This window comes from Pteropus vampyrus, unplaced genomic scaffold, assembly GCF_000151845.1.
Source record: "Pteropus vampyrus isolate Shadow unplaced genomic scaffold, Pvam_2.0 Scaffold334, whole genome shotgun sequence".
NCBI classification, from domain to species: domain Eukaryota; kingdom Metazoa; phylum Chordata; class Mammalia; order Chiroptera; family Pteropodidae; genus Pteropus; species Pteropus vampyrus.
Window position 1 is genome coordinate 1,706,783 of NW_011889115.1, and position 25,048 is coordinate 1,731,830.

Here is a 25,048-nt window from a genome sequence, read left to right on the forward strand (position 1 = left end):
GAACAAGAGGAAATAACATGACATAATGATGTACCCATCATTGTTCTGTTGTCATCCTTCCTAACCAGTTTGGTTTCCCTCAGAGCCTAACAAAAGGGTCATGAATTTAATAGAGTAGAACATAAAACTGGGTGCAAGAGTAATGCATCTATTCCTGAGCTTCATGTTCAGAGAAAAAGGGAAAATATTGACTACATACGGTACGAACTGCCCTGAAAGCTTTGCGGGTCTATGCATATGCTTATATAATCTTCAAAGAAGATGTGTAGTCTTTTGCAAATGTGTTAGCCTCTTTTAATCTCAAATAAGCATTTATATACAAAAAAAAAAAAAAGTCAGGAAATTAACTAAATCTTCAAAAATATGCAAAACATAAGTTTCTAATAAAATATTGTCTGCTATGTTAATAGCCTGCTGTTTACAAAATTTATTCTTAGTATATTAACCTCTTCATGGTTTTCACACATTTCCTGAAAGATAATAATCTCATAGCAGTTTTCACCCATTTGTTCCAGATTTTAGCAAGAGTTCAACCCTGCATTTTACAAAGCAGTTTGCATGTTCCTGTTCTTTAACAGTTTGCAGTATTCCCAAATAACTCTTACACATGAGTTCAATAAATAATTGGAAGCCCAGATGTTTGAAACGGATATAGCAGATATACTGTAGCTGTATTTTAAATACAGCTACTTTCCCTTTGTCCTCTCATCAACTTCACAGCATCACACCCTGCCATTTTCAGTTCTCTTCTAATTAAACCTAGATGAGCATTTGGCTTGTACGTGTTCCCACACGTGCCCCTCTCAAATGCAGTATGTGGAGGCATCCTGTGTTGTTGTTGCTGACTTGAGACATTCCTCCAAGGAGGAATTTTAATTCTTCAAACTTAACTATAGCATTCTTTGTCCCTTCAGTTCACCTCCTCATAAAGAAATTGTGCATTTTGAGACTCAATTTACCACTTCACATAGCTAATAACGAAAAATTCTGTGTAAGCTGTCTTCTTTGACTGAGCCTCACTCATTTTCCTGTGTCCCTGTGTAGCACCACTAAAGCAGGTTCGTGTTCAGTGTTTAATAAATATATTTTTTAAATGTTAGGTATCGGTAAAAACTAAGAACATTCTTGGACTTGGTTTTAAAATATAGCTATCTGATTCTCAGGAACTGAGAGAAACATGAGGAAAATTCTAATTTTATTTAAAACAGCTTTAGGTTACTAAGTTTAAATTTTGTTGTTGTTATACATCTCTCTCCCTGTGCAGTTTTTCGTTGTATAGCTAAAATTAATTCTTTCTAACCTATATATCTTGTTTCTCTCTCTTTGAAATAATTACACTAATTCCTGAAAAGTGCTGTGACATTATCAGAGAAAAGTTGTTGTTTTATTTTTTTTAAGAGATAGAAGAGTATTATGGCTACATTTGGGAATTTTTAATTTGTATCTTATTTAGTCTGGTGTGCAATGTGACACCAGTTAATTGTATGTTATTTCGTGGTAACTACATGTTAACTCTGTTGGAAGTAATGGTAATTATACTGTAATTGATATCAGTTCTCCCACATCTTTGGAAAACCGTACAATTAACACATATCGCCACAGTTGGACACTATCTTTTGTCCTTTGTAATGTTGCCATGTTGGAGTACTATTTTGAATAGGGTCCTAAATATTTTCTTCTTTTTTAAAACTCGTTTTTAAAATGACAATTTTAAAATAATTTTTTAATTTTCATGAAATGAGTTTCTAAATTTTTTTTTAATTAAGTTTATTGGGGTAACATTGGTTAATACTAGTTTCTAAATTTCAATTTTACTTAATATTAAAGAAAGCTTCTTCCACAAATAATCAGACATAGTCCTGGGTTATTTTTATTTTCATTTTTTATTTTACAAGTCATTTGTGACTTCCCTTCACCTTATTAGTACTTCCGGTTTCCTAGAGCAGGATAACAGTACAATATGCAAAATCTTGACACGTAGGAGTTAGTTTTTTTCTGAAGAGAGGTCCTCTTCTTACTAGCAATTTTTGCGTTTATGTTACTTTGCTTTCAGACAAAAAGGGGTGTGTTCTGTGCTAGTGTCACCATAATGGATTCCAAACCAAGGACATAGAACCATATTTACGTACTTTAGATTTAAATGTTTTCCCTCTAATTTTGCCTGCCTCTGTCCTTTGCCTTCCCCTGCCTTTGTATCCCTTCCCTTCTATCACTTTTGCTATGGGAGAGATGGAATTTCAGAATAAATGCTTTAGCAAATAAATGCTTTTTGGCTAAGTGTCACCATGATTTGGTAGGCTTGTTTAATAAATGGATTATCTTTGAGCAGTTTCCTCAAGAATATGAATATTTGCTCAAAAATTTCTTACGATGTGGCAAAGAGTTTTTACTAGTGTGTGCTGCAGTCTAGGTCTCAGGAGCAAAACAGTTGTGTATCATAGAATCATAAGATTTCAGATCTGGAAGAAACTGTAGAGATAAGTTAGTTCAGCTTCTACATTTTGCAGGTGAAATAATCAGGGACTAGCACAGTTTGTAAGGGGGACGTGTGATGCAGAGTGGTTCAGTGGCAGGAGCAGGAGACTGGGAATCTAGAGACTAAGAGACATATTTTAGATCTGTTACTGGTGGGCTGTGGGACTTTGGGTGAGTGTCCTAATCTCTGTGCTCTGAACGAAGAAGCCCTTACAGTTTCTTCTAGCACTAAAGCTTTCTCATGTCCTCTATTTTTCTTTTTAAGATATATGCCATTTTTTGTCATATACACATTTCTTTAAATTATAGCAAAATTTCTTAGGAGATGTGATATGTTTGTATATCTCAAAAATTAAAACAAATGCTTGGTGGTAATACCTTACATTTTTTCCAGTTTTTGTGTTTATGTTTTGAGGGGAAAAAACAATCTTTAAGTCTATCTGTTTGACAGCTGAAATTGAAAGAGAAGGTATATATTTTAAGAAAATGTTCATTCCTGGCTTATAGAGCTTTGAAGTCTTTAACTTGAATAAACTGTACCTGTTTCCACAAACAATATTAGAAAGTACATACTGTAAATTAAATAGGTATCTGAAATCAAGTACCTAGATTTTGAACAAATAGAATTCCCAGAACAATTTTTTGGACAAAGACATTTGCTTAGCCGGTCATTAATTTTATTGTGACACTCTGTTCATATGATAAATGTTAGAATAATAAAGTTTTGCCAGTGGTTTAAGTGGAGATAAAATTTGCCAGTTTTTAAACCACGTTCAGTTTTAATAGGAGATTGTATAATTTTACAATGGAATTTTGTGAATTTATTATTAAAACAAATACTTAATCAGAGCATATTTGGGAACAAATATGCATCATGCCTCTGTACACAAATAAAAAGTTGGAAACCACATATAAGTAGAAGTTGAGCTGCCACACAACTGGATTTACTTAAATCTGAACAGTTTATAACTCGACTTGGGAGTTGCAAACTTATAAATAACCTTGCAATTGGTTAAAACCATATTAAAACCATATGAATGAGACAGAAACATTTGGTTAAAGGGGTTCAGTAACCACTATAATCCTGATGAAACCAATTTAACTCAGTGGCTCTCAAGAGTATAAGGGTCTCGTATCTTCAGGGTTAATGCTACTTTATCATTTATCATCTGATGATTGGTGACAAGAGTCTAAGTGTATGTTACAGGAGATACGCAGGATTCTGTCCTTGCCAGAGTTGTGGAGAGAGAACTTGCTGAGTTTGGTGACTCTTAAAATCCTGAGGGAAACATGTTATACATCATTTGAGAATGTTTTTGTAAGCTCCATAAAACACATCCATAAGAAGCTCTGCAGATATTAGTTAATTTCATCAGGCATGTGTGGCATGCTCTTATGTGCTTATAGGGCACAGTCCTAGCTGGAGATAGAAGGGGTTGGGAGACACTTTTCCTCTCCCAAGGAGCTTATGGTCCAGTGGCATATATCAGCATCCTGAGAGGAGATCTGAACAGTTTAAATCAGTCTTTACTGATTCTATGTCTTGCCTCAAGATGAAGCTTCTGGAATTTTAAAAACTTCTTTGCCAAGCCCTTATATGTTTTCCTTCCCTTTTAGGGAAAACTTTCTCTTTTGAAGAATCCTAGATGGATAATTAGATAGGTAGGTAGGTAGGTAGGTAGATAGATAGATAGATAGATAGATAGATAGATAGATAGATACAGTTCTCAACAGTTAAAACCACTGCTGGATCCTAATGGAAAAAGCTTCCAGAGGATTGTTTCTGAAGCTAGTGGGACCTCTTATTTAAAATTTATGGCCTTATTAATTGATGTTTTTTCTCTACTGACAAGAACCTTTTATGACTAAGGAGGCAGAAGTCGCCATTGTGTTAGTTTGCTATGGCTGCCATAGCAAAATACTACAGACTGAGTGGTTCAAACAACAGAGATGCTTTTCCTCACAATTCCAAAGGCTGGAAATCCAAGCTCAATCACCTTCTTGCTATGTCCTCACGTAGTCTTTCCTCTGTGAGCACGCATCTCTGATGTCTCTCTCTCTCTCTATCCTAATCTCCTCTTATAAAGACAGTAGTCAGATAGGTTTAGGGCCAACCCTCAGGGCTTTGTTTTAATTCAGTTACCTTTTAAAAGGCTCTATCTACAAACTTATTTACATGGGTTTAGGTACTAGGGGTTAGAGCTTCGACATACGAATTTTAAGAAGACGCAATTCAGCCCCTAACAGCCATCTTTGCTTAGCTTGGATATTCTCAAACTCATGAGAAATTGTTTTTTAGGGCGATTATAGTATCTAAGGAACCCCCTTGACCAAATGCTTTATGTCTCTGTCCATGTGGTTTTATCTGGATTATCTTCCCTGAGATGTTCTTATTTCTCTAGAAAAGTTGAACTGAAATTAATATGATTTTACAGTTTATTCTATCATCCTTTTATAAGATATTGGCATTATTAATTAATTCAAAGAATAAATTGCTAATGATAGATCACTATCATAAAAGAATATTGGAGGTGGTGGTGGTGGTTGAGATTTTAGGAAAGATTCTTGTTAGAGCCATTTCAAACAATGGTAACTAGGCAGACTTCCTGTATCTAGGTATTAGGCCAAACTTGACCAGGAGAGTACTCTATTCAACTGATTTACATACCTTCTTTTATATTTATGTACCTTTTAACCATCTATCTCTCACTGTCTTTAAAAAAAGATCTGAAATTAATTTCATTTAAAAGTAAAATTAAAAGAAGAAAGGGAAATAATTTTATCAGGATTATCAGGATTTCGTAATCAAAGTGCCTAGTATGTGCCAACATCATTAGAGGCACTGATGATATATAAATAATAAGACATGGACACCATACCTTCAGGAATAAGTTGGGGAGATGTAAACAGACATATAAATGTATAATCGTAAAACATTTTTCTATAGGCATGGTGTGTGATGGAATATAAGAGAGGGTGCTAATTTCTGCCTGGATCTGGTAGAGAGCAGTCAACAAAAGATTTTGTCCAGATAGAGTGCTTTAATTAGGCCTAGAAAGGACTAATGATGTATCTGTAAAGGAAAGGCATTCTAGAAAGAGTGAATGGTATATGCAAATACACAAGAACATGATAGCTTGTTCAGGAAACTTTAAGAAGTTTCATCTTATTGGAACAGAATATAAACTGGAACAAGTAGGACATAAACCTGATGAGGAGAGCAGGAGCCAGATCATAAAAGGTTATACTAACTAGAGAGAAGTTTGTTTTCCTTATACAGATAATGGGGACCTTTTGAGGGTTTATATGTAGAGAATAATGAGATCTAGATACCATATGGTTAGTTATATTGAAATTTAAATTTAGTTCTGAGATCTTTAGCAACCAATACAAAAAAGAAATCATCTTTAGTTATATAGTTGCATCATTGATTCAGAAGTATGGACATGTTGGCCTTTAGATCAGGACACTATGTTTATTAGGGTTTAGCTTGGAAACTTTCAGCAAACACTAAATAATATTTTTAATAGAAGGGATGTTTTATATGAGTTGTTTTATTTTTACAAAGCACTCACTCACACATATAATCTCTTATTTAATCATCGCTATTTAATCATCATTTTATATTCCATTTTACAAGTGAGAAAACAGGCTCAGAGAGATTACATGGTAATTAAGTTGTAGAGCTATGGTTCTAGATTCACCTCAGCACAAATACCAATGTAAATTTTGGTTAAGTGACTTAAATAAAATATTTAAAAAATTTTTTCGAGCCTCACATTCTTCCCTTGTAAAATTGATAGCAATAGCAATGTTTTCTTTGTACTATTGGTGTGAGGGTTAAAGGAAACACTCATTGGAAAGAGCCTCGCACTTAGTGTACCATCAGTAAGTGACGCTCTTTCCTACTTCCACTCAGCTCCATATATCTGTGCCACGAAAGCAAACGCAGTTGGAAGACTTAGGCTTTCACTAATTCATGAGTCCTAGCACAATTTCTTTATTTTGCATTTGTGTCCACAAATACTTGAAGGTTTTTACAAGGCCACATAATTGATTTACTCACATAAATCCAAAACACCCTGCACAAGTTAATGTCCCAAAGGAGTAAGAACTACCAACTTTCTACTATTTCCAGTCGGTAGAAGAGATGTTTAGACTCAGTCCTCCACACTGTGTTGGTGATGTCTCTTTTGGCAATAATAATTAAAACAAGGAAATCCAGAAAAATATCTTTATTTTTATGAGTCTTTATTATCACAATTACTGCCTCTGGGACCATCAAAATATCACTATGAAATTAAGACCTAGTACCTCCAAATAAACTCCTTCCAAAAAAAGAATCACCTTTTTAAAAAAGCATATGTGTTTACTTTCCATTGTTAAGCCTATATTTACATTTTTGATCCTTCATTACATTACTAAGTGTACAATAAAGGAAATAAAATAAAAGGGTAATAAAGTGATAGAACTTGCTAAGTCAAAAAAATAAAAAACAAAAAAAGGAAACCACATGTGTGCTTAAGTAATACTTCTTGAGAATCACATCGTGGCGAGATATGTCCAGAGCACAGAATTAGAGAAAGTATTTTCAAGTGAGATACAGACTCTCTCAACGTTATACTTAGCATTGTCCTGCTTTAAAAAGAAAACCACATTTTTACTTTAAAATAGGTAACTGCTTTGTAAGTCAGGCATTTGTAGTAGGTCATGTCCTCTTTTGTCAGTGTTTCATAGACTTTCAAAGGTGCAAGTGTTAAGCTTCAAAAATTCCAAGTCAGACTTGAAAATTTATTTTTCATATTAAGTTCCACGATCAAATTGTAGTATTCTATTGTGTTCTTCTAAATTTGCTTATTTCCCTCTTTTATAAAATATTTAAGATATTTTTCTGGATTTCCTTGCTTTAATTATTATTGCCAAAAGAGACAGCACCAACGCAGTGCGGAGGACTGAGTCTAAACATCTCTTCTATTGACTGGAAATATTAGAAAGTTGGTAGTTCTTACTCCTTTGGGACATTAACTTGTGCAGGGTGTTTTGGATTTATGTGAGTAAATCAATTATGTGGCCTTGTAAAAACCTGCAAATACTCGTGAACACTAATGCTAAATGCTTTGAAAGATACATGGAAAAGGTGTAAGACACAATCCCTCACTTTAAAAAATCTTTTGATGTTGTTGGAGGAGACTTGGAGGTACACATGAACCAAAGTTCAATGCTTTAATATAATATATAGCTGTGGCTAATTATATAGGGCACTCTAAGGATTTTTTTCGTATTAGAGAATAGGTGGATCAGAGCGGTTATAAAGTTCATGGACAATTTGGGTTTTTCAGTATAAATAAAACTTGGTAAAGAAGAGGACAGACGAAAGCATTATCCTAGCAGCTATGAGGAAGAGGAAGCAGGTGGGATCATGGTATTATTATGGGAAGGCGAGTTACTGTTCACCCAGAACAGAGGATGGGAGAGTTGTAGAAGATCAAGTTTAAAAAGATGTGTGGAAAGCAGTGTATGAAGGATATTGAAAGCCAAGTAGAGGAGTTTAGATGAATTGCAATAGAAAATAGGAAGCCACGGGAAGTTTTAAATCAGAGACATGGAATCCTGTGAGCAGTGTGAGTAGACAGACTGGGAGGGAAGTCAGTTATCAAGGATCAAGCAGAACAGAAAGGAGGCTGTGGCAGTGATCTAGCCATGCAGGCATGAGGGCATGTTCCGGGGTAGTCACTGATGACGGAATGCCATGGAGGAGAAGGACCAGTTCCAGGGGCCTTTTAAGGAAGAATCAGCAAGCCTGGATGATTAATTGGGCATGGAGGGGCAAGGAAAGCCATCCCACAAATAATGCTAAGGGGAAAGATGCTTTTGCAGGGAAGTCTTACTTTTAGTGTAGGAGTTTTCCTGGGTTGGAGAAACACTAAAGCTTGTAGCTGAGATGAAATGACAGGACTTCTTTTGGGTAGTACTTAACAACTTAGAGAAAGATGAAACTGAGAATAGATAATATCTCAGAATATTGTGGGTGGCCTTAGAGAATTTTTATTCATAATGCATGTGTTTGTTATTTCTCTCAGAAATCCTTGCTTCAGAAATACACAAAAACATGACTAGTGGTGCTGCAGTATTAACTTACCCTGTAAATTTTCTTATTATTACAAATTTGAAAGATTTTAAAAAGTTTTTAATTTTAGATATGTATTTTAAGATATAACAACAAAATTCTTATGTACTTAAAGAAATTCATGCCAAAACTCCCATGTAAGTGATAGGTGGTTCTAAATTACATGATTATATGAGCATAACATTTTCTCTTTACTATCCTCTATATACTATACAGAAATAATATGTAACATGTATATATTTGTATAAAATATTATATTTGTATAAAATATATATTATTTGTATAACATGTATATACACATTCTATAAACAACATTTGAGAGCTAGTGTAGAGTACACTCATTATAATATATTTTTCATGTGAAAGTAACATGAGATAATTATTTTTTACCCATTTTCTCTGCAATATAGGTAATGGCCCTATAGGTGTATGTTCTGTATCTGTTATGAATGACCTCATATTCATACATTTTTTAGAAATAAGCTTTGAATAAAGGTTAGTAAAGTGCCTCTCATTTAAAGCATTGGAATAAAATGTATCACATCCTTGTCCAGCCATGTCTACCTGTCAGGTGAAATACATTTGTTCGTAAGGCAACAAACAAAAAACATCTCCCAGCATGTGCCATTTTTCCACTTCAGTTTGTAGAAAAGGGGACCACGATGAAATAATTTGAGGTATGGTGTAGGCTGGCCAGTCTTGGTAATCCAGATGGTAGGGTGCCCAGCACTTCATTACATCTCTTGTGTTGTTTTTCAGGAGATGGCTACAATCAGTCATCTCACATATGGTTTGAAAAAGGCTTGTCTCGCTGGCAAGCAAACTGTTATTTAAGTACACAATCCACTCTACTACTGAAACAGTTTTGCCAAACTTATCCAAGTATTCTAACATGCTTAAAGATGGTATAAATATCATTTATTGCTAGCAGTTTTCTTCAGACTATATGGAATGTCTTCCTGCTGCCTGATCTAAGTGTCCCAGTTTACATTATGGCCTTTACTGCCTCTGTTTGATGGAGTGATCAGTAAAAATTTAATGACACTATAAAATAATAAAAATGTCATTAATTTACCACGGATCTCGGATGCAGTGGTTGTAAAGTTACATTAATAAACAGAATATTTTTTACAACAAAAAGCATTGTTACGTGGGAACGTATAAATAACACACATAAATTTAAGAGCAATTTTACTGTTAGCACACACATTATTATGGAATAGCCAATAAGTGTATAAAACATAGTATATAAAATTTTATTAAAATATACTGTGCACATCAAAAATTCAGCTTTTATCTAAGTGCAAAGAAAAGCCATTATTGCGTGCTTACTGTTTCATTGCTGTTTCCCCATATCACAATTTTACATTTGTTGCCAGTAAGAGGAAGTCGATTTTTTTCTCCCTGGATAGAAACAAACCTCTGTTCTTTTACTTACCCCAAATCCATTCTCTCTCCACCAGTGCAAAGACAAAATTGATTAATCTTGCCATGGTAGGAAAGGAAAAGTTGCTAATTTAATGCAAAGTTAAAAATAATGCCTAAGGAGTTGAATGGTTTGTTCAGTGACTCTGGAAATAAGGGATAATAATGCAGCAGTCTATCTGTCATCAGTGAGGCTGCCCCGTCATTGACTCCGATAATATGTGAAGATGATGGATGCCACCGCCTTGTGGCTTTGTAACATTTAACATTCATCAGCTCTCAGTAAAGGGGGCTTTATCATTTAAATATCTTTATTTAATATGCAACGTCTACCTCATACATCATAATTTCAATGCACTTAGAGAGTCAACAGTCATACAACACAGCAGAGCTGACTTTAATTTTTTTTCAATAACTTTTGTGTTGCCTGCATGTTTGTGACTGACAACGTATAAGTAAGGGTCTGATCACATCACTGCATCTAAAATGCACATTTCACTATCAACACGAAGATTGGGGAAATTTTCTGGGAGGCCGAGATTAAATTAACGTTGAGGTAGTTTGCTTACATCTCCAAAATATCTTATTTGGGAGCTTCGTGCAGTGTGAAAGCTAGCACAAGTGCGTGGAAGAATTTGGAGTTAGGAACTTGCCACCCACAGTCTATGTTTGTCTCATATAGGGGCATACGCATTGGCACTTAATGGCTAGAAGTTGAAGTCTCTTGTAACTAAAGTATCTTTGAATTTCTCTCTGTGCCCATGTCCACATCCTGTATTTACTAGGCTCATGTTCAACCTCACTAGTAAAATCTTTGCTTTGCTCAGCTGTCCGGAGCTAACTTGTAGATAGCAGGCTCTCTTATCTTATGATTATGTGGCTGGCAAATAAATATTCTGAGCTATTCTTTGAAGAAAAGAAAGAAATCTTCTGGGAGACTAGGTAAAAATTTATATGAAAGGGCATGGCTTTGCAGGGCCCTTCTTTAATTTCAAACAGAAGTGCTTAATATTACTGAATATAAAATGCAGTCCGCTGCCCAAAACAATTTTTGTTATTGATTTATTTTCTGCCTCTTTAACAAGTGTTTCATGGGATATTCTTCCTTGATTTCTACTCTGTCAAAATATTGATATTTTATAAGGAAAGTATCTCTGCAGAAGAATTTGTTTCAATGAAGTTAGAAAATTGTACGACTTCAAAGACACTGTGAATGTGTTGTTGAATGTTCTGAATGTTTTTTGTTATGATTAAAAACAAGCCGATACTACTGAATTGTGAGTGCACTTCATTTTTTATAAAAGAAAAGATATTATCATCATGTAAGCTTTGTTGTCTTAGGATTTTACAAACCATGGCATGTAATTTTCCCTCTTCTCCTTCCTTGTCAAAATATTGATATTCTTTCAGGAACTTTATTATTATTTTTTTTACTGAGAATATTTTCCAGTAAAATCAAAGAGAATGAATGACTAGAAAGATACTTGAAATATGCATATTGATAGGTAGCGCGGTCTGTTGATTTTCAGAGAAAGTTGTTTTTCCCCCCATGAAAATACAGTTAAAGGTTCTTCTTCCAAGAAGATTGCAGGTGTCACATCAAAACTCCTTTTGCATTTAACATAGGGAAAGCATTCACATGCAAATATTTGAAATGCGAAACAATGTGATAAAACAAAGGTTGAATATTTTGCTTTCCCTGTTGCTACTCATCTTCACTTTCGTTCTTTTTCTTTACATCATGACAGCCAAAGGTGCTACTCAAAAATAGAAATTGGCTGAATAAAAGCATTTGTCCTCCCTCCAACTATGTGTGAAACTCTCACATGGCTGGGGGTTGCTTTTTGTTGTGGCCTGCATCTGGATGAATTTGTTCTTGTGCAGCAGTGTTTTCACATAAGAAGATATTGGGGAACCATACCTAATTTGCGTTTTATTTTCTGTTTTTTATAAGTGTTGTATTTCAGAGGTTTCCCACATACTGCATTGTAACTAGTTAGTGTTACCCGGTTGGGGAAATTCATGACTGTAATTTTGTTGCAAATCTTTCATAGAAATGGTGCTAGATTAAAGCAAGGTTTAAGCTGTGTTTTTTTCCAACACAGATTTCAACATATTCCACGATGAAGGGGAACTAGAAGACTTCCTGCACAATTTGACTGATGGGAATTAATTATAGAAATATAATGATATTCAAAAATAATCATATTAGAAAGCACAAATGTAGTGAGACTGTACAAATGAGACACAGCCTCTATCAAGTAATTGTATGTTTGCTCTTTAAGAATATTTCTAAGTTTCTAAACATCTTACAGAAGAGAACACTCAGAGTGTTTCCATCTAATGCCGAACATGCTCAGTACAGAACTAGGTCATTGAACAATAGACTGAACAGCAATCAGCACTCTACTGCTGCATAATGCATTAAGTATAACATGCAGAAACCATTCCCGGAGCTGGGAGCTGCTATTTCATGTCTGTAAATTCAAGCTGACATGACATTTAATATTGTTTCATAGTAATGAACAACAAGGTTTCATTCATTCATAAGCACAACACAAAGCCAAGTTCGAGTCTGGAGAGTAGCGAGGAGGCGAGAAGGGGACACGCGCTGTGTTTCCACAGACAAGAACACCATATTAATGATGGCCAGTGATCCTCTGCTACTGAACCAGAGAGCTGCAGAGGGAGAGTTCGTTGTGATTTTTCAGACTCCTGCTTCTAGAAGGACTGGTTAACAAGTAAAACATCTTTGGGCTTTTCTCATACAGTGACGGGCAAGAGTATTTAACTTTCTTGATTCAGTGGCTGGCTAGGAGTAAGGTCCTCCTTTTCGCCTCCCAGAAAGTTACCGTATAAACTCCTAGGCAAAATCATCGTGACAGTGCCATCGTCTAGTCTGTCTGCTTTGAAATGTTTGGTTTTGAAATCCTCTTGCATAAAACCCTGATTTGTATTTTCCCAGAAATACAAACTGTGATCCCTAAATGTGAAAACGCTTCTCCCGTTAAATAGCAGCACATATATTTTAATGGGAACAGCTCTTTCAAGTTTTGCACTTTTGGCTCAGACCTCTCAGTTGCATTCCTTTTAGATTGCTGGAGCAAATCCCACAGAGGAAAGGTGTGCAGTACTATGCGCTGGCCAGTTTCCTGCCACAGGCTTCCTTTCCTTACAGGTCCAGCACTGTCGGCACTGTCAGGGCCACAACCAGACTGCAGTGGAATCTTCCCGGGAAATTTTCTGAGTTCATGTTGAACAGAAATGATGTTTGTAAATCCAAATTTTGCCCATTAAGCAAGATAGAAATTTGAAGGACAAAGTGGCTGCTTCGATAGCTAGAATAAGCCTCTGATTATTCTTTCCTCTAGGAGAGAACACGCTTTGAGAACTTGGGGCCCCAGTTAACAGGAAAGTCAAGTGAAGATGGAAAGCTGGGCCCAGGTGTCATCGATCTTACTCGGCCAGAAGACGCAGAGGGTGAGTGGCTTTTCTGTAGCTCTTTTCTGCTGCTCTAAGTGTTTCTGAAGATGTGTCTGCATTAGATGTAGGCTCTTTGTGGTCTTTCTTCGGAGTACCAGCTTGATTTTCTTGGCAAAGCAGAGGAAATGTTAGTCTTCATTATATATTATAGTTGAGAACTTTGAGATGCAGCTAGGTCCTATATTACTGAACACATAGCACTCCAAGTACTTCAAGGTGTCATTTTAAAGTTTTAAAATAAAAGGACCCTCTGCATTCCAGTGAACAACAGAATTCTGTTTCAATCACTTTATTGCATTCTTGTTAAACACACGCATGCGCACGCGCACACACACACACACACACACACACACACACACACACACAATTTTTTAAAACGCCAAGTGATTCCCAGGTATAATCAAACCATTTTGAGAACTAAATGATGGTTTGAGCAGATCTAGCATAAAATTAATAATATCTTGGGCAAGGCCCAGCCTATGTCTGGGTGCTAACCATTACCAAAGTCTTTTGAAAGTCTGGATGGAAAGACCAGCTTCACAGCACTATCAATGCCTGTCCGCTCCTCTTCCTTTTTTGTTTGTTTGTTTAAATGCACAAGCAGCAAATCAGCAGAAATTGCTCCCCAGAGGCTGGGTACAATTTATGAGTTAGGTCAGCATGTCAGTAGTAATGTTGCCTGGTTATTTACTGTGTCATCACAGAGTAGGAGCTGGTTTTCCTCTTAGCATTTCCTTAAGCAGAATCCTTCCCACCACTCAGGAAAGATTAATTCGTTCTCTTGAGAGTAACATAATACTTCACCTATCTTGGGTCCCAGCTGAAGTCTTTCTTTAGCTTGAGGGGAAGAATCTAACTATTATCCCTTTTACTGGTAGGATTTCTTCCAGTACCCTAATCCCTTGAAAAAGCATTGAAGACATTTCATAGCAGCATCTGAACTGGGCATGGCTTCCAGTGGTAGCTCGGGGCCATCCCAAGCAGTTCGGAAATCTCTGGCATGAGTGCTAAGAGATGGGTAGTACCAGACGTTAGGAAGCACTTCAGAGTTTCCAGAAGGCCAGTTTTTCATAGCAGTAGGAAAGACTAATGTTCACTGATAGTCCTGGGGACAAGGTGTCAAAATAAACTCTGATTGGTATGCGTGTATGTGTGTATGGTGGGGCAGTGGGGGTGGCAGGGGTGGGGTTAGGGAAGAAGGAAAGTAAAAGAGGAAGAGAAGGAAGAAGGGAGGGATAAAGAGGACTCAAAACCAGAAATACACTCAGTCTTCTGTGAAAAATATGTGACCAAGAGCACAGTGACATTCACACTTTTACGGGCGCGTAGAAATGCAGGCTCTTCTCTGGTGTAGAGTGTGGTTCCTTGGCCTAGGGAGCCGATAGTCAGGTCTGGCCCATCTCAATTTGATGGAAAGGCTGTAGCGTAGAGTACCTAAATCTTTGACCATACACGATGACATATTTTTTTTTTTTATCACTTTGGGGTATTTAGTCTGTTCATTTTTCAACAGACTAGGAGTTATAGAGTTCTTTCACCTTACCCTTATTGTAGCAATTTTCTTAATCTGTCATTTATCCTTCTTCATTTGGTTTTTCAACTGTATTATGGGTATAAATATAGTAACTTACCTCTCAGTAGTGCTAATAGCCTAGTTGATATTATGTTCTTGGTAAGTTAAAAATCATGGTCAGAGTTATTAACTATTATGAAAGGAAAAAAATGAAAACTGAACTATAGAGAAACGTGTCATATAGGAATATTTTTGGAAATTCCATTCAATACCAGATTGTATTCAAACCAACTTCCTGGTTACTTTTTTGTGTAAGTGGGGAGGCAAACATTTATCAAGCACTTACATGCCCAAGAACTTGCTAATAAGCTTTTTACACACATTTTCTTATTTAAATCTTATACAGCTCTTCAGAGAAGGTACTGTTATTTGTTTTTTCCATTTTATAGATGAGAAAATTAAGTCTGAGAGTAATTAAGTCACTTGCCACAGGTCACTTAGCTAGTAAGGGCAGAGCTGAGAGTTGATCCTGAGCAGCCTGGCTCCAGAACCCAAGCTCTTAAATACTGTGCTGTACTGCATGCCCTGTATATACAGATGAATATGTGATGCGTTTAGTTTTATGAACAAATTTCTTGTGACCTTCCTCAGAATGGCCCATTTCCTCTCCTCTAAATATAGCAAGTCACGCCGTACACCAGCTCTCGTGTTACTCTGTCACACATAGCAGCGATGCCTGATGAGTGTAATAGTAGAAGGGCTGGAGTGGGCCAGGAGCTTAAGAGGCGTGTGAAAACCTCCCTTCAGAAGCTTGCCCAGAGTTGCCATTGAGACCTCGTGTGCTTTGGGCAACTGCGAGTTCATGAATGGAGTCAAGTTACATGCTCTAATACCGACAGAAGTGCAACGCCTTTGTGGAGACTGCTGGGATGGGTAGCAGCCTTCTGCTGACTTCGGGATATTTCCTGGCATCTGTTCAAGTGTGAGCTGATTGCAAAGCCTGCTGGAGTTTACAGTTCATATTAAAGTCAGAGTAGATAACAGGTATACATAATACTTGCTCCACTTAGCTCCTTTCCCTTAACGGGAAGCATAAGAAGGGACTGAAATGAAGGAATAACTAAAAAATTTATAAACTCCTTCTGTCATTTCATAGTCTTAAAAAACAAACAAACAGACAGACAAACAAACAAACATTTTTGAGTGCATATTGTGTGCCAGTCTCTGAAGTAGACACTGGATAAACCAAAGGAAGCAAAACAGGTATGTTCTTGACCTCCTGGGATGTACAATTTAGTGAAAGAAGGCAGAAGATGACGAGGAAAATGCATAAATATATACAGACAGATGGAGATAATTATCACTGATAAAAGCGTTAAAAAGATCAAGACTTCTTTGTGCCCCAGAGAGATTCAGAGTGAAACTAGTTAGGTAAGCTAAATGACAGGTGAGTCTGTGGCTCTAGCTCAGGATGTTATTCCTTCTCAGTCCATACATAATCATCTCTATGTTTCCTCTGGCTTTGGAACAGTAAAAATTACATTTTTTTCTAGCTTTATTAACATATGATTGATATATAACACTGTAAATTTAAGGTGTACTATGTGATGATTTGGTACAGGTATATTAGAAAACAATTACCACAGGTTAATCAACACATGTATCACCTCGCATAATTACATTTTTTGGTGAGAAAATATAAGATCTTCTCTCTTGGAAACTTTCATATATACAATACAGTTTTATTAACTACAGTCGCCATGCTGTACGTTAGATCGCCAGGGGTTATCATCTTATAACTGGAAGTTCGTACCCTTTCACCAACATCTCTCCACTTTTCCCACCTCCTAGTCCCTGGCTACCACCATTCCACTGTTTCTTTGAGTTCAGACTTTTTTTAGATTCCACATATAAGTGAGATCATACAGTATCTATCTTTCTCTGTCTGACTTATTTCACTCAACATAATGCCTTCAAGGTCCACCCACATTGTTGCAAATGGTAGGATTTCCTTTTTTATGTATGAAAAACATTCCACTGTATATATATATATCACATTTTCTTTATCCATTCATCTGCCAATGTACACTTAAGTTGTTTCCATGTCTTGGTGATTGTGAATAATGCACACTAGCAATTTTAAGGGGCTTCGCCCTCACCCAACTTCTATCTCATCCTCCTGTGGGGCTTCTAAGGTAACTAAAGTATGTCAGCCCAGGAGACCAGGTCCTGGTCCAGTCAGGCTTCCCTGGAAATTGTGTGCCAGTCATGGAAATGCCAATATCACTTAGTAAGCAGCTTGTAGATCTGCTTCATAGCTCTGAGCATGGAAGCAGCACGGGAAAGGTCACCAAAACAGGCAGCTGTGCATGTGTATTAACCACTCATCAAAATCAAATGACAAAACCATAAGCCAGGAAAACAGAAATTAAAAATATAAAAGGCAAATGCCTTCAAAATTTTATTTTTAAAGTCCAGCTGTTATTTGGCTTGAATATGACAAGACAGCATTTCTTGTTCACCATGATATTTATAAAACTACAAATTCATTGGTGCTGAGGGCTTAGGAAACACGTTTAAGGTCTTGTTATTCTTTGAAGCAGTTGAAATCTTAATATGTATTGAGCACACAAAATTTGTTAGCTCCTATATAGGACATGTAAGGAAGAGAAGACTCGATTAGTTGAGTCTGTCATCATGTATTAAGAATGACAAACAGCTGTTTAACTTTTTATGGACTTTTCATATGGCATTTCCCCTCTCCTCGTTCTCCTTAGGCAAAAGTGCTATTCTCATCCAAACTCTCCTAATTTCAAGGTTACAAAGTGCGGTAGAAAAGGCTCTGGTCTGATTATTGGGAGATTTGGTTAAAGTTCTTTTGCTAAATGATGGCAAGCAAGTGACTCATTCCTCAGGGTTTAAGTTTTTTTGTTTGTTTTGTTTTTATCTTTTGAAAGAAGTATGTTAAATTCCATTATCTCTAAGGTCCTTTCCAAATCCAAAATTGTTATTAGGGTCTTCATAAAACACAGAGTATGTTTCGTATAAGAAAGGTGATCTTTCCGCAATAGCTTCCACTTAGTTTTTTTCAGAGAAATAAAAGAGGAAATCAATACCTTTGAAAGTGTATCTGTGCCACTTGCTGAATCAAGTTTTCAAGTTCCTTGAGCTTTTCTTTTTGTTAATGAGAAGAGGGCTCCAGTAGCATTTCCTCAATACCTTTCACAGACAGGCCTCCTCCTCTTCCTCTCGCTCCTTCTCTTCGCCCAGCCATAATAGTGTGGCTTGCCTGCATTGTATTATTCTTTCTACTCTCTTCTCTGTCTCATGCCTGGTGTTTCTAAAATGGGTACTTTTCATTTTCCTTCCTTTCCTTTTTCTTTTCTTTCTTTTTATCTTTTTTTCTTTTTCTTTTTCTTTGCAGGATAAGAAAACATTCTTTTAACACCTATGTTAATTCTTAAACTCAGTTATCGTGTCCCAGCTTCGGAGGAAGGCTGAACCTCATTTTGATGTGGGAGATAGTGGAATATGAGCTGTGAAAGGGATGAGCTCTGAAAAGGATTATCGTTGTCCAGACTTTTGGGCCCTGGGTTGGAACTGTAATCATGTGCTGTCCTCCATGTATTAAAAACTTGCATTGATTTGAATGGAAATAGATATGGTACCAAGAATAGCCCCTGTTGCTCTCAGATTCTCAGATTTGCTTAGAAGGGTTTTATAGATTTGTACTGAATTTGTGAATTGAATCTTAGCCAAGATGGACTTAACCCTCTGAAAGCTTCATTTGTGTGTGTGTGTGTGTGTGTGTGTGTCTGACTGCTTCGAAGTTTTATATCTCAGGATAGCTTTATTACTGTGAACTTAAACTCTGTTTACAGATAAATAACAGAGACTGCAACTTTCCCCTTTTTTTCTTAAAAAAAAAAGGATCTACTTAATATGAATGTCTTCTCTTAGAAATCCTGCTTACCCTTTAGTCTATACTCTGGACAATCTTTGAAGCCTTACTCATTCCCTTTCTCTTCCCTGGATCCTTACTCCTGGTAGAAAAGGAAGATTGATTCATCGATACACAGCTCATTTAAGGCAGCAGAAGCAAACTCTAGTATAATCGGGGGTAGGATTTAAAGGCTACAGCTACTTATACTTTGGAGTATAAAGGTCATTATTAGCTCAAGCCCACCAGGATACAGTATTTCATAACGCAACATGTAGATTCTTAGAATTGGGATAATGGAGAGACATCATCAAATTTACAATTCCAGCCAAGAAATCCTTTCTTATATCCCTGACCAGTAGTTATCTCACTTCTGTTCAAATGCCTCTAATATGTCTAATGACAGAATACTTACTACTTCTTGAAAAGCTAATTCCATTTCTGATTCTTATTTGCTATTTATAGTCCAATTTTGACTCTGCCTCCTTGTTACTTCTACAAATTGCTTCTAGTCTGATTTCTGGATTCCAGTATAATAGAACTTACCATTTTTCCATGTGACACCCCTTCAGATCTTTGTTCAAGGACTAGAAGACTTAAATCCTAGTTGTTTCATCCTAAGCAAGTCACTTTCTTTCTCTGAATTTTCTCATCTGGAAGTGAGGCAGTAGTCTGGGTGATTTTTAGCTGACAGATTTTTTTTTTTAACTTTCTTATTTTACTGCCATATAATTAAAATCATTCACCTTTAAATCAACTAGAATATAACAAGTATCAATTAGGGATCATACCATCTTTTAAATAAATAAAGTGAAGATAGAAATATATCAGGGATGAGATGTTTTTGCCCAAGAAGATTTCTAAGTACTAGAGTATATACCAGGAATAAAAGATGGGGAATTGTACATATTAAAAGAAAAGACCCAGGTAAATCAGAAGGGAGCACTAACCAGAGCTGTGCTGTGGGCTTATGGGTATGGCCTTCTGTAGCTCCCCAAACAGTGTTTCAGATGTATCAGAGAAATAAACAAGTAGAGTAGTCTCTATGGAACCAGCAGGCTGGGGTCTGAAGCCAGGATAGGTAGCCAGGGAGGCCCAAGCCATGGTGAAGACTGAGTAACAGCCACACAGGCTGGGAGATAAGCAGAGTTCACAAAGCCCTTGGCTCTGGACTAACTCCGCTGTATAAGTATCACAAAAATGTATTTTACTGTGGATATAAACAGTTTTAGAGGATCCTGTGCACCAGTTTATATCAGCACTATATATAAAGTGCAGCTCTCTTAAACAAGCAAATAAACTTCTCTTAAAGAAATATATTTGCTATGTCTTAAAAGCTCCCAAATAACTTCTAATGTTGGTAGAAAACAATTTCTATTGAACTCTCCAAGTGATGGATGGTCCTGATGGGGCAAGAGAGTGAAATGTCAAGATTCTTGTATAACACCATCCCCTAATATTCCATAAAGGGAACTCAACCTGCTTCTTAGAGTTGCTTAAGCTGGAAAGTTCAATCAAAGGCTCAGACTCCCATTAATGAGGAACCTAGCCCTGCCCATTAGCTGGTTTCCCCTTGAGCTGCCTTCTCTAAGTAGGTGCCAATGACAGTATATGTAATCAACACACACACACACACACACACACACACACACACACACACGCAATCTATTCTCCAACTAAATATCCCCTTCCCTAGAGAAGAAATGCTTGTTTATGCCATTACGTAGAAGTACTTCCCCATTTTGCTACAGCAACTGGGTGACAAAATATTAACACCATGTACCGTGAAAATTAGAGCCAAGACAAGAGCAGCCCAACGTATGTTCCCACTGGAACTGCAAAATCGGTCCATGCGTCCTCAGCAGTGTGTATGTCCACTTCACATATACCAATACATTAGAGTACACCCTAGCTGATAGAAATCTATCTCCATGTTTGGACTGACTGTATAGCTTTTGAGATGTGGACTTCGTCTAGTTCCTTGTCACAAAATCCTCCTCTCTTGGCAGCAAGAGCCACGTGACTTTCCATCTGCACACTATAGAATTCAGCCCAACCCTAGGCTGCTGGGATTTAAAGAGCACCTTGCCAATTTGGAGTGCTCTTTAAATTCTCTCTGCTTAAGGTCAGGATTGGATTTGAGACCAACCTTTTTTCCCCTTTCTTTTTACGTTCTGATAACTGTGCTTCTAACATATTCCAAAAAGTTGATAACCACCTAGCTCTCCCACATTTTGTTACTTTCTTTCTTTTTTCTTTAACTAAGATATTCTCGTCTTTGAATATCTCCTTCTTATAGATTCATTATCTCATTTTACTCTGCTCATCTATCACTGTTTGCTTGCACCCACTAGCTGCTGTTTTATATCCTTTAGAGGTTTTATACCTTTGTAGACTGAATCACCAGTTCTGATAACCAGGTTTTTTCAATCAGGATCAGATCCTATTCAGAGTTCCCCAATCTTCAGTTTTACTCACATGTTCAAGTTACAATTTACTAATTGTCTCTTATGTGCACAGCATTGTTATGGGCATGAAGGAGAGGATTTTTTAAGAGAATGGACTACACTATGTTCTCTAAGAGTTAGTAATGTATTTGGGATTATAATATCAGCCCATACAGAAAGCAAAGCAACCTAAAGTATTCTGTGTTCAAGCATATCATTAAAGAAACAGAAAAAGAGTGCTGTTTAGAAGAGGAAGCTACAGTGCTTTGTGGACAGCAATGATTCTAGAGGGCCTGCTAGGAATGTATCTGGAGATAAGTCTAGGTTTGGATGAGCAAAGAGAAGGGAAGAAGTTTTAGTTGAGAGAATAATCCCAGCAGACACAGAAACAGTAAAGCACACAGGCGTTCATAAGGAAGTTCCAGAAGAGAAGAGAAACATTTCTCATCTTTGTGTCCTCCACCAAGCCCAATACAAAGCTTTACACCTATTTGTACTCAGTATATATTTGTTGAACTGACTATGCTATAGAAATAGCTGAGTTCCATGTTGTAAAGGGCCTTGAATGTTAAGCTGAGGAATTTGGACTTTGCCACCAAATAAGCAGCCATTAACCCTTAATTATTCAAGACTGACCTAGATTATAGAGGTTAGAGATAATGGAAAAGCGGCAGTTAAGTTGGTCTTGGAGATCTGTCAGTCTCTATTCCTCTGTTCTCTTTAATATCCTTTCAGAGGGAACATTCAATGGGTGTCTTTTTATATTATATCATGAAAGAGCTGTACAGGTGTTAGGAGAGTTTTTATATTAAAAATACCTCCTTTCTTCCAGGGTATGTTACTCATTTAAGTATGATTTTACTTTGTCTGCTGTGACTGATTGATGCCTTCCAGATCAGTCCTGTTGTACTTTTGCCTTTCGCTAGTGGAGAGTGATTTTTTCTTCAATTGTTTTTGTTCATTGGATACTTACCTTGAGACGTGTTGCCCCAAATTAGGTCATGGTAAAAGAGGAAAGAGACTGTAAAAACCCGTTGGCATTTGCATTACACTGTAGACTGTTGCATTTAGGAGTGGGCTGTAACTCTGAACTAAAACTTTAATATCCCATGTCTCAGCCCTGGACAGAAGAATTTCATAAGCAATAAATTTCATAAGCAATATATTCAACCATTTAAAATTTATACTAAAAATACAAATTGCAGCTTAATGCAGTAAGAAAAATGGCAGAGAAATCACTTCATGCTGCTTCAATATAAGCTCACTTTTCACTGGGAAGGTCGATCCTGCATAAGGACAAAATGAAAAAGGCTAATAGCTACTACATGCAGCAGAGTCACAGAACTGTTAGTGGGGGAGAAAGAAAAAACAACTGTCAAACATCCCTGAAACTTCCTTGCCCTCCATTTGTTATAGTCTCATAGTCAATAATTCTAATCCTTTGTTATTCCAGTGGGTCCTTTATAAAAATCTGATCTACAAGTTCACAAAATAATGTTTTTTTTTTCTCTTTTTTTCTAGCTTGGACTGAGCAGCACAGTCTGGTTACAGTTCTCACATGGGGGAAATGGGGAAATGTAAGATGGACTTTCTTGGTTGGGTCTTATGCATATTCAATGCATTTTAGTTCTATATCATAGAGACCCTTTTGAAATATATTTTTTAGCTTTGGGCAGAAAAGACCCTCCATTAAGTAGTAAATTATGCTCTCCAGCTAAGTTTTGGGTTTGTTTTATAACTACCCTGAAGAATAGGACTGTGCAATATAGGAAACATATTGGCACGGGGAAAGACTAGAAAGGGAACAAATATAAGCTAACCACCTGCTGTGTTCTACTACCTCTCTTGCCATTACTATTGCTACTGTTTCTAAGGGCGATTATTGTTTACTGAGTGGGTACTGAGTTCCAATCACTGTGCTAGGAAATTTATATTCCCATTTAATCTTCACAGGGATCCTGCCAAGTGGAACTCATAGCTCTCTTTTATAAGGAGGTGTAACTATAGTTTAGAGAAAGGAAATAATTTACTCAAGGTTACTTAGTTAGGAAAGATCAAAACTACAATTTAAACTGAGATCTGCTTAACTACATAGCATCTGAGCCACACTGACTCCCATTTTTCTCCAAGATGAACTGATGAAGTTGGTCGCCTTTGTTGGAGTCGCTTTCTCTTGTTGGTTTTTATTAGAAAGTAGAAAAATTTAATGAGAAATAGAAATTTGTGAAAGTTTTTTTTGAAAAATCTTTCAAACCATACAAATATTAGGTACCTTTCAAATACTTTCGCCAGATTCGCAGGGCTAAAAAGTTTTGGTGGACCATAAAATTGAGTTGATTGCCCAAAATCTTTGAGTCAGCTCTATCTAATACTACTTCCATATCCTTAACTTAATAAAAAATTTTAGTTTCTGCTACACCCATGATCTGCATCTCTCATTCTAATAAAAGGCAGATTCCCTGGAGCAAATGAAATGAAGTAAAGAAAATGGACCAATTAAATTAATGTTCTTAAGAGTTTTTAAAGCTAAATCTGGGTGCCATTGACACAGTTCAACTGGCCAGCTTTTAGAAATTCATTTTGATGGCAAGTGTGAAATTTTGGTGATAGTTACATTTAAATTCATTGTGATTTTGCCATTTACCAGCTGTGAGACTTGGGCAATTTAACCTTTCTAAACTTCAGTTTCGGGAATGTGAATTAGATGACCTTTAATATGCCTCTTATATTAAAATCTTCTAATTTTATGAGTATGTTTTATCCATTTCATAATGACTCTGCTATCTAGGGAAAGTCCCATCATATACCTGTTTGAATACATGCTTCACTTGTATATATTTACGCACACTCTATAGCATTAGAATGACTTTCAGATTTAATATTTCCAAAAAAGCTTAGACTTGCCTTACCATCTTTTCATGATTTCCTCAGAAGCGGGGAGGCTGGGATTTCAGAATTGTGCAGTGTGTCAAGTCAATAAAATAAGTAAGATTAGAACCAATAATCTCTGAATCTCAAACAACTATGGGTACAATTTCCCATCAAAGCCATTTTTATCTTACAGAGGGCTCAAGTAAGGCAAGGTACTTTATAGAATATAAGAAGTAAAATGAGATTTATACAAAATGTAATTTCAGAAATTCCCAGGTTCTAATGTAACATGTAGATAACTGAGTCTCACTCTAAAATTTTTACTGTCAAAGCTTTCCATGGCTCTCTCCTGTGACATTTGGGTGCTTGTCTTTTGCCAGCTTGTGTACCAGACCATGGGAAAACAGTTATGAATGAGACATAATGCAGTCCCTGCCCTTTCAGGGTGCACAGTCTAGTGGAGAAGGTGGGCATATTCAACTGGTAATTTGGATAAAATGTAGTAAATATTAAGGTATAGGTAGGCATAGGGCGCTGTGGGAGCCTAAAATACTTAGCCCAACCCGACAAACTAGGTAAGACTGCCTGGAGAAGATGATCCTTCTTATGAGTCTATAAGTGATTGCAAGGTGGACAGGAAATCCCAGAAAAATGGAAAGCATATTCTCAGTATGAAACGTCATGATGTATAGAGAACTAAAAGTAGTTCAGTATTGTAAAAAAAAAAAAAAAAAAAAATGCAAGTAGAGTAGCCAGAGATGAAACTG

The 25,048-nt window shown here is 36.6% G+C and overlaps 1 protein-coding gene across 4 annotated transcripts in view; it reads left to right on the forward strand.

Annotated features, from left to right (window-relative positions):
* The window catches only part of SOX6 (SRY-box 6), a 358,392-nt gene that overhangs the window by 305,126 nt on the left and 28,218 nt on the right, over positions 1 to 25,048 (forward strand). For all 4 annotated transcript variants that reach the window (XM_023522157.1, XM_023522158.1, XM_023522160.1 and 1 more), the window contains one exon: positions 13,399 to 13,507. In XM_023522157.1, the coding sequence (XP_023377925.1) occupies positions 13,399 to 13,507 (109 nt within the window). The remainder of the gene's footprint in view (positions 1 to 13,398; positions 13,508 to 25,048) is intronic.